Raw genomic sequence first — 11,618 nt, forward strand, 5'->3', positions numbered from 1 at the left:
ATTAATAACGAGTAAGCGAAAGCGATAAAATAAGATATAATTATTAATTAGATTAAATATATTTTTAGATAATACTTATATTACACGTATATTTCTTTATACTTATTATTATTAAAATATAGATTAATAAAATAATTATATTATTTAACTATTTATTAGACTCTATTATTAAGAAAATATATTATAATAAAATATATTTTTATCTAGAATAATTATTAAAAAACTATCTAAGAATCTTACGCTAGCGCTATTATTAAAAAAAGATTATTATTTAAATATTCTTTATTATCTTAATATTAAATATTAAATTAAGTTTATTAATTTAATTCTTTAATAAGAAAGTAATTAAAGTATAATCTTTAAATTAATACTTATTAATATCTATTATATATTAACGAAGGCTTTTAAGCTTCTTCTTTAAGAATTTTCTTTAACTTCGCTATATACTTATTTACCGCTATAAATTAATCTTAAAAATTTATAATTATAATAAAGGCGATCGAAGTCGTCGCTATTATATATCTTTATAATTTATATTACTAAATAATCTTCTTATCGAGCTTAATCTATTAATAAAATAATCGCTAAAATTATTTAACGCGATAATAGCGTTATATTAATTTTCTTATTTATATTTAAAAATATAAAGAGATTTTAATATAACGATTAATATCGCGCTTTTCGATCTTATAATTATTATAAAGAAATAAATCGTTATCTCGATAAAAGTAAGTTTTATATAATAAATTAGATATTAAATATATATTAGTAATTATATATATAAAGCGATAATAATAAAAATAATTAGAAATTAATAATCGCGTTTATAAGATAACTATATACTTATTATTAAAGTTATTATTATTATTAAAAAAAGAATATTATAAAATTATTAATTTATATATTAATATAATTAATAATAATAAGATACTTATAATAAAGAGAAGTAGATTACTAATATAACGAGATATATTATATTAATATTAATATTAATATCGACGTTATAATACTAAAGTAAATACTTATAAAAAGAGCGATAAAAGTTATAAAGAATAAAAATAAATAACTCGAAGAGAATTTTTATATTCTCTATCGCGATATTATTATTAGCGAATAATATTTAATAATATAAATATTAATAATATAGTAATATTTCGCTATTATTTATAGAGTCGCGTTATCTAACTATCGTTATTATTTCTACTATTATTATTAATTAATAATCGAGAGTATTATCGCGAACGCGTCGCTTTATTAATTATTCTCTTTAAATTTTTATAATAAAGATTATTACTATATTACTTCGCTATAGACGTAATACGCTATAGAAATAACGTTATTTATAGAGAAACTCTTCTTTCTTCTTTTACTTATTAGATTTTTAAGATTTTATTATAAATTCTTAAATCTAATATTATTCGCTATAGGGGTTATTAATTAACGTTATAGAAATATTAATATTAAATACGTCGATTTATTATAAATTATTATTAATTAATATTATAAAGACGATATTATTCTCGAGAGTAATATTAATATTATTATATAATATATTAATAACGCGCTTATAACGCGTAATAATTAATTCTATTACGTTATCGAAATAATATTATAATTAATTAACTCTTTTCTCTTATTTTTCTATTAGAGTTTAAAGGTTTTTTAATAAGCGTTTTATTTACTTAGATATTTAAAAATTAAGATCTAAAAGAGAAAGTAATTATTAAGTTTAATATTATTAAAGATCTTAGCGCTAATTATATTAAGATATCGATATTATATATATTATATTAAAAGTTCTTTTTAGAATTTAATTTTAATAATATATCTCTTATACTTAAAGACTTAATAGATATATATTTACTTTATATATCTCGAAGTTTTAATATTTCTTAGAGATTAATTCTATTATTAAATATACTATTAAATCTTATAACGATATTACGTCTTTTATAGTCTATATTCGCTAGCTAATCGCTAGTAAAATATACTCTTATATAATTCTTTTAATAATTAATATTCTTTAAAGAAGTTACTAATCTCGTTTTAAGTAGAGCGAGAAAAAATACTTTTAATAGTTTATAATTAACTTTAAGATAATCTATCTTTTAATTCTAAACGATTTAATAGTATTTTAAACGATTTACTAAACGGGCTAGATAATTTAAACTAAGAAACTAAGAGATTAAATTAATAGTTTTAATATTTAATCTAATTTACGATAAATTTTTAAGTATACTAGACGTACTTTAAGTAATAATAAAGAAGAAATTTCTTACGAGAGATTAAATTTAACGAAGGACTTTTCTAAGAGAATTCTCTTATAATACTATATATAAAATAGCGATATTTAGTAAATAAACTTAAGAATATTAAAATTTCATAACGACTTAATTAAATTATCTATAATATAGAGTATTACTTATATATATATTAAGTATAAGAGATACTTTTTAATAGAGAATTCTCTTATCTTATAAAAAGATCGACGTTAAAAGTTCGAAATAGCGCTAGTATTAACTCTAATTCTACTTTAGAAAGAAGACTCTAGAATAAGAAACTCTAGAATAATCTCTTAGAGTCGTTTGTAGAGACGATAGAGGCGCTAATCTTAAATATAATATAGTTTTAAATAAGAATTAGACGTATTATCTAGATAATCTTTCTAGCTAGATATTATTCGAGATCTTAATAAAAGTCTTAGCGTTTAAAACTATTAACGTCGACCTTCGTAGAATTTATTCTTTCTATCTATAAGAAACGCTATTCGTCTTATCTTCTACTATTTTATTTTTTAATATATATTTAATTATTATACTATTATAACGTTTATTAATTATAAGTTTAAGAAATTTAAGAGAGATACTTTAATTACGATATTATTTAATATCGTTATAAGATAATTTCTCTAATAGATTTATTACGTATATATAATATATCTAATAGCGAAGATCGATTATATTATCTTAATTAAAGAAAAAACTATTACGAGCGTATTTTTAATATATTACTTAGCTCTATAACTAGCGAATCTTAACGAAGACATCTTCTATTATATTATATCTTCTTTTTATATATATAATTCGATAGTCTTATTATTCTATCTATCTCATCTATATTAATATCGTATCTATACTAGTTCTAATAAAAACTACGAATCTCTAAGATATTAAGATTATAAATCTAAATAATCTATTAAACTATAAGAAGTATACGACACTCGTCGTAATCTCTTTTAGCGTTCGTTAAAGCCTCGTCGATATAATTAAGAAGAAGAATTAAGAGAGAAAAGATTCGAGTAACTTCGATATATAAGTCTCGTAAATATTTAATCTACGATTTAATATCTCTTAATAGCTCTAGAATTATTCTTTAAGAAATCGAGGGCTAGAATATATTATATTTATAGTTAGATTAGTATACGAAGTAAGTAATTCGTCTATAATCGCTATAAGAAGATTTATAGCGTTACTAGTAATATTAATATAATAACTCGATATCTAAAGAAGATATAATCTATAAATTCTACATCTTACGAAGTTATAGAAAAGAGGATATGAAAGAGAGAAGCGATTAATATAGCGATATTCTAAGGTATTTAAATAAGTTAAAAGATAGAAGAAGAGAGAAGAAAGAAACTCAAGGGTATAGAACTCGATAAAGCTACTCTAGATGTTATGAGATATCTTAGGGCTACTTATAGGGTTACTAGCGTAGACTTAACACCGTACAGTATACGATAACGATATTCTAAGGGAGTATTAATCTTAGAAAGACTCGATAAAATCGACTCGGGATTATAATTGGAAAGCTTGCTTTCTTAATACTCGAGACTTGAAAACGAGAATAGGTGCTACGCTAAGATGCTAGTGATTAATTAGATTATTAAATCCTATTATTTCTAGTCTAAAACATATCTTATTTCTTCATTTTTGATCTAAATACGAGTACGTCCAAAAGAGAAAGCACTATAAGACTAAACCTCGAATATCAACTTTATTAATTTATTCTATTTAATTCCTTTTACATTACGTAATAAATAATAATAAAATAAATTTATAGAGTTATAGAGTTAATTATACGCTTTTAAATAATATAACAAAAACGAAATTTAATAAAATATTCGTAAAGATATACTAAAAACTAAGATTTATCGAGCTCGCGAGAAGAGCCCCTTCGATAGAAGCCCTCGAAGAGCTCTCGGAGAGCCCTCGGAGGGTTAGGGGGGTTTCAGGGGGTCTCCCCCTGAGTATGTCAAATAAATTACAACGTCTCTCTCTCTCGATTCTCAGGGTTAGATCTCTTAAAATCCCTTAAACCCTTTAAAGCTCTTTAAGAGCTCTTCGAGAGTTTCTATCGAGGGGCTATTAAAGCAAGCTTAAAATTAATTAAATATTATTAAAATAATTAAATTTCGAGCTTACTTTAATAGCCCCTCGACAGAAGCTCTCGGAGAGCCCTTAAAGAGCCCCCGAAGGGTCCGAGGGATTTTAGGGGATCTCCCTGAGAATCAAAAATAGTTAAAAACCAGTACTTGGCAAGCTTTTCACTACTGGGAAGGACACGCCCCAGCACATATTATTCCGGCCCCCCCTAAAATGTAGAGTCTGAATTCTGAGACTAAGGGAGTGTTACCCATGGGAGTATGACGCAGAAGCCCAACAATGCTTAGAGAGAGGCAATAAACCGTCCTATTTCGTCACCGAAGAAGACTGCAAGTTCTTTCAACAACAGGCCAAAACTCTTCAAGACCGAGCGGCCTACATACGTCAAGAATGGGCTAGACAAGAGGCCTTACAAGCCAAGCAGACTATCACTCAGCCAGCCCCTCAGTCAACTACTCAGCCAGCAACTCAGCCAAGCACTAAGCCTGTCACTCAGCCAGTCACTCAACCAGCCACTCATCAAGCCACTCAGCCAGAGCATTCAGTCGAGCAAGAGGAGGAGTCACTAGAACAGGCAAATGCGGAGAACACTGCGGAGAACACGGCGGAGAAACCAAGCGGCAGCAAGGACCCCAGTACCAAGGACACGGCTCAGCTCTCCAAGATCCCACGTCATTTGCTCTCCACGATCCCACGTCAGGTCATCACTCAGCAAGCGGAGAACACCACTACAATTTGGCCTATCATCCCCACTGCATTGATATGGTACATCACTGCAATGAGCACACAAGAGGAGGATCTACTGCGTCGATCACAGCCAATTGGGCCTCTGCAGGAGGAAGTTCGGACGATGCATATTTGGACGATTTGAAACCGTCCGATGTCTTGCTTCGACAGTCATTTTGTTATTCAGTTTTCACTGCGGCAGGAGAACTTGTGGGATTCACACCACTAATTGGCCTGGTGTCTCCATTTCTTTCCGGCATTCGAAAAATCATGCATGCATACTTCTTGCCATGAGGACATGGCATTTCTCTGTTTTTTGTGGGCAATTGTCATGAGATGCCTCAGGGCTACCCATGGGGCCACTAGCGTAGGCTTGGCACCGCACATATCTGCCTTGGAGGCACATAGAATAATAAACAATGTTTACACCACACACATATATGAGTCAAATCATAATGATTCCTTAACACTAGAATACATCTTCAATAGACGATTCCTCAGAATATGCCATTCAATCACGTTGGGATAGAAGCTTTTGAACCTTCCTAGAATATATCAACCCCGTCACCAACCGAATGCTCTCTAACGCCGGCACTACCGTGAAAATATATGCAGAAGACTCATTTATGGGTTATATAACGACTATGTCACATGCTAGCTACAGCAATATCAGATGTCTATATTATATGTGATATGTGGATATCACCGAACCGCCTAAGGCTACCTAGAGTGGTTGCGTATTTCAGGAGAACTCCAAATTGCAAGCTGTTACTCCCGCACTCAAGGAGCTAGAAGGGGAGCATTTAGGGCGAAATCAGGCGGTAATTGTCCAGGATGTGATCAATGACTCCCTATTTGTTTAATTACCATCTTCTTCGTCTTCACTGTCATCTTCTGAATCGTAATCAGCTTTCAAGTGAACGTCCTCTACAGTCCCTACCAGCTTGGGCACAAGCTTAAAGCGCGTGAATCGCGCTTCTCCTTCGATTCCGCTACTATCCAATTCAACTTCGATAGCATCTAGCCCCTTATCCTCATCTGCGCCGAGATATTTTTGATCCTCTCTCTGTCTTCTCAACTTACGGAAGATTCTGCGCGGATCCCACTGTATGCCGCAAAAGAAAAGAACAACTCCGTCTTTCTAAATTGGCCGGTTAGCAAACATTTTCACAGCAATTAATAGCCGAGAGCTGGTTGATAGTACTTACATCCTCTTGTTCGATCCACGAACCGTCCTGCCGTTCCCTAACCCAGCTTGAACTAGGCGCTATACTCCCAACGTCGGCCGCTTTGACTTCGACGGTCCAGGAGAATGTTGTTTGATGAGAAGAGAGCACAGCGAGCACACGGCGCTCAGCGACGTGGGTTGAGGTGACGACCCAGATTCCATTGGTCTGTGCGTCTTTGAATTTTTCCAGAATTGAACTGGCGTTTTGAGCCAACCAGTCCACGGCTGTGGATAGTGGCTTTGCTCGACGGTGCTTAACTTCTCCATCGGCCATCATTATGGCGCCATTGCCCTCGGCTTTCTGATATTCCATTTTGATCCTTCCCCCAGCTTGCATACCGGGTACACTGAATGCTTACTGTTAGAAGAAAAAGGTTGGGACTCTTGGTTGGGAATGATGATGTCCAGCAGATATGGTAAGTGATTTTTGAAAATTTTGAAACGAGATCAAACATAAGATTGTCAATTCACTTACTCAGCGCCTGCATCAACATCGGTACTCGACCACGATAAGTTCTTGGAAGTTTTGGCCTGAGGCCATTTCTCTTTTCCTGCCTTCTCCACAGTAGCAAGATCCTTAGGACAGGTCCACCCAAGCATATTCATGGCCGCCTCATCTGTCATCTGGGCGATTTTGTTCCAGGCCCCGTTCTCGTCGATGTAACCACATGCTCCTGGCTTCAAGTCTCTAGCGCTAATCTGTTCGTATGTTGCGTGACCTTCAGGGTGGTGTTGAAGGCATTGCGCAAAAACCTTGTCCAGTCTATCTTTAGGGGCAGACATTTGTCTATATATTTTTAGATATAGTCACTGTGCTGAGGAGGTTCGATATTAACGTTAAGAGCATAAATCTAGAACGTACAGTCTCTTAAAGTCTGATCCAGGTAAGGAGTGAAGCAGTGGTAGGATGAGGCTCAGAGATATCTCTTACCCCGCAGACAGCCTTACGGCGACGACGGAGAGTGGGGTAATCTTGAGGATCTCACAGGTCTTAAGAGTACTCCTTTTTGCAAAACCATTTGCGGGAGCGCCCGTTTGGCAGCCACCCACCAAATTTTCGCCGTAACCACCGCCAAATGTGCGCAAGAGGTACTTCGCATTACATAGACATAGAACCACATTCAAGTAGCCATTTAAGTAGCCGTTGCAGTAGTCACTATAGCTATTACAAGTAGATTATAAGTAGTTATTATCTAAAAATCGAGTAGAACCTCCAGGTATTGGGTCATGAAAAAAAAATGGTGACAATGGAGCTCTATGACTGCACTCCCTGCACATCGCGTATCAGACGGCTGGACTGTGCCAGAAACACGTCGTCAAACGACTTATTGACAGATCTTTGTGCGCGAGACTGATCTATAAGGATGTGGTGTAGTGGTGAGGTATGCCCCATGATGTAGCTTCACCGGACCACCTCTTGCCAGCCCATGCTGTCTGCAGTGCTCCCCGTAGTGCTCCCAGCAGTGCTCTGTCCAGTGGTCCCAGTAGTAGTGCTCTGTTCAGTGGTCCCAGTAGTGGTCCCAGTAGTGCTCTGTCCAGTGGTCCCAGTAGTGCTCCCAGCAGTGCTCTGTCCAGTGGTCCCAGTAGTAGTGCTCTGTCCAGTGCTCCCAGTAGTGCTCTGTCCAGTGGTCCCAGTAGTAGTGCTCTATCCAGTGGTCCCAGTAGTGCTCCCAGTAGTGCTCTGTCCAGTGGTCCCAGTAGTAGTGCTCTGTCCAGTGGTCCCAGTAGTAGTGCTCTATCCAGTGCTCCCCGTAGTGCTCCCAGTAGTGCTCTGTCCAGTGGTCCCAGTAGTAATGCTCTGTCCAGTGGTCCCAGTAGTGGTCCCAGTAGCAGTGCTCTGTCCAGTGCTCCCAGTAGTGCTCCCAGTAGTGCTCTGTCCAGTGGTCCCAGTAGTAGTGCTCTGTCCAGTGGTCCCAGTAGTAGTGCTCTGTCCAGTGCTCCCAGTAGTAGTGCTCTGTCCAGTGGTCCCAGTAGTGCTCTGTCCAGTGGTCCCAGTAGTAGTGCTCTGTCCAGTGGTCCCAGTAGTAGTGCTCTGTTCAGTGGTCCCAGTAGTAGTGCTCTGTCCAGTGCTCCCAGTAGTGCTCTGTCCAGTGGTCCCAGTAGTAGTGCTCTGTCCAGTGGTCCCAGTAGTAGTGCTCTATCCAGTGCTCCCAGTAGTGCTCTGTCCAGTGGTCCCAGTAGTAGTGCTCTGTCCAGTGGTCCCAGTAGTGGTCCCAGTAGTGCTCTGTCCAGTGGTCCCAGTAGTGCTCTGTCCAGTGGTCCCAGTAGTGCTCTGTTCAGTGGTCCCAGTAGTGATCCCAGTAGTGCTCTATCCAGTGCTCCCAGTAGTGCTCCTCTCAGCGAGGCACAACGGTGATTGTTGGAACGACTCAACACTCGCTACCACTAGTACTCATTCGGTCTAGTCATTGATATATGAAGGCATTCTCTATATATAGATATCCTTCTTTCTTAGATATTATTAAGAATATTATATCTAGTAATAAGTCTTATTATAGTAGTAATTATATATCTAGATATTTATTAATATTAATTAATATACTTTAATAATAGTATATAGATTAGTAAGGCTATACTTTTAAAGAAAATTCGCCTTAATATCGCCGCGATAGCTTTATACGATTTTATAATTACTTAATCGATTTAGCTCTCGAGTAATATTAATTAAATAGAACTATAATTTCTACTTCTATAATTTCTATAACTTCTATTTAATAGAGAAAATACTTAGAAAATATTAAATATTATTAAGCTTTATATTATATTAATATATAATATATATCTAAAATAAACTTTAAGAGTAAGAAATCTAACTCTTTAATTAAATTATCTAATATTATAATTCTATATTAATTAGAGAATATACTATTTAAAAAAGTCGAATTAATAAATATTAATAAGAGACTTAAATAATTTATTCTTTAAAGAATATAAGAATATAATAAAAATAAATAAGACGCTCTCTCTAATATCTTTATTAAGAAATTTTAATAATTCGCTAAAGAGAACTTTAAGACCCTTTTTAAAAAGACTATCTATAATTTACGAAACTATTTATAAGTTAATAAAGTCTATATTAAGAAAGAATAAGAGGTTTTAACGATTAAATTATTAGCTAATATAATCTAAGAAGACATTCTATAGTTACTAAATAACGAGAATTATTCTTTATTAAAGTAGTAATAATATTATCTTTCTTAGTAGTAGCTAATTCAGCCATAGCAGCCTTATCGATTAAAGAATACTATTTCTCTCTTCTTATAATCGCCTTATTATTAGCCTTATCGATCGAAGAATACTATTCCTCTTCTCTTATAATCGTTTTATTAATTGAAGAATTTTACTTCTAACTCTCTCTCTTAATACTAGTCTATGACTTAAATTATTAAGTTTTATATCTACTATCTACGCCTTATTAAGTTATTTAAAACTTCGATATTAAATAAAATTATAATTATAGTAAGAAACTTACTACTCTAATTAAATTATATATTAGCGAGAAGAAGTATAATAAAAGTTCTATTAAGAGTCTTAGCTATAAATTTATAATTTTTATAAATTTTTATAAGAGAGCCGAGATCCCTTAATAGATTCTTTAAATAGTATTTTTAATTATATTAAAATTAATAGTATTAAAATATTACTACTCTAATTATTAAGAAATTAATCTTACTATTTAATAACTCTTCGATTAATTTTAAAGCTATTTCGAGAGAGAAGAATATTATTATCTTATACTTTATAAATAAAATAGTATTAATCTAAAAGGCTTACTCTAAACTAATCTTGAAAAAAATAAAAAAACTATCTTTAATAAGATAATTTAATAACTTCGTTAAATTTAAAGAGAGCTAAATTACGAATTTCAATTAGATATAGTACTTCGAAATAAGATAATTATCTCTTATAGTAATATCTCTATATATAGTATTATAATTTTATAATAAACGATTATAATTATAAGATTAATTAATAATATCTATATTATAATTGAGAATTATAAAGAAGTTATAAAGACTAAGAGATTCGAGTTATTTAGATTTATAATATACTTTATTAATTAAAAGTATTATATTAATTAATCTTTAAATTAGTTTTTAAATCAGGGTAATTATAATAGACTATCTTCGAAAATAAATAACTTTTAGAAGTACTATATCTATAGAAAGATACGTTATTAATTAATTAAATATATTAATAAAGAATACTAGAAGTCTTAAAATAAATTTATTAAGCGGTTTATCGACTCGATTAATAAGCGATATAACTTTTATATTTAAGAGTTTAAAGATTAAAAAAATAAGACTGAGAATTTTAAGATCTTAACTCTCGATATTTAAGATAATAATTTAAAGAAGATTGAAAACTTTATTATAATTACTTTTATAGTTATATTAAATTAAGCCTAAATATATTATTTAAAGCTTTTTAATTATTTTATATATTATAATATTATTAAGTTTAATAGCTTTTTTAATATTAGCTAATATATCTTAAAGTAGTTTTATAATATTATACTAGATATCGAAGTTATATATATATTTATTATTAAATATAATTAAGTAAAAGTCTATATAAGGGAATTTAATATATAATTAAATATTAATACTAATAATATTATTATTTAATTTAAAATTAAAATAATAGTATTAATTAGAAAACTTATAGTAAATTCGTTTATTAACCGAGTCGATTTTCACGTAATATAAATTAATATTCTATTTTTATTATATATTTAAGATATAAATAGACTAGAAATCTATCTAAATAATCTTAAGAATTAAGTTATTTTAAGAAATAATTTTATAATTCTAATTATTCGCTTTTATAAGTATTTATTTTTAATATAAAGTCTTATATTAGTTAATTATCTAACTAATATCGAGTTATATTAATTATATCGTTAATTTAGCTATTTCTTAGTTAATAGATTTATTTAAATTCTAAAGAAAGCTAGTTATAATAATTTAGAATATTATTATATACTTAAACGAATTATCGAGTTCTATATACTTTATTAGAAGTACTCTCGATCTCTAGATTATTTTAAATTCTTACTTAAGAATAAGAATAATATCTATTTTAACTATATAATTATTATCGATATTCTCTATATTAATAATAGTTTAATTCTATAAGTTATTAATAAGAAAACTTTATTTTAAGTTATCTAATAATTAATAAATATAACTATCTTTTATATATAAGATATACTTAGACTATATTAAATAGATATATATATTAAATTTTTAGATATTATTATTTATAACGCTAAAACT

General features: G+C 31.0%; 1 protein-coding gene across 1 annotated transcript; it reads right to left on the minus strand.

Annotated features, from left to right (window-relative positions):
• Window positions 1-5,970: 5,970 nt before the first annotated feature.
• HO133_009631 (uncharacterized protein) lies at window positions 5,971-7,122 on the minus strand (the record flags this gene model as incomplete). Its single annotated transcript, XM_037300492.1, has 3 exons — window positions 5,971-6,252; window positions 6,320-6,686; window positions 6,815-7,122. The coding sequence occupies 3 exons, from the start codon at window positions 7,120-7,122 to the stop codon at window positions 5,971-5,973; spliced, it is 957 nt and encodes a 318-aa protein (XP_037154340.1).
• Between the last annotated feature and the right edge of the window lie 4,496 nt (window positions 7,123-11,618).

This window comes from Letharia lupina, assembly GCF_014066315.1.
Source record: "Letharia lupina isolate WasteWater1 chromosome Unknown contig_7, whole genome shotgun sequence".
Classification (NCBI taxonomy): domain Eukaryota; kingdom Fungi; phylum Ascomycota; class Lecanoromycetes; order Lecanorales; family Parmeliaceae; genus Letharia; species Letharia lupina.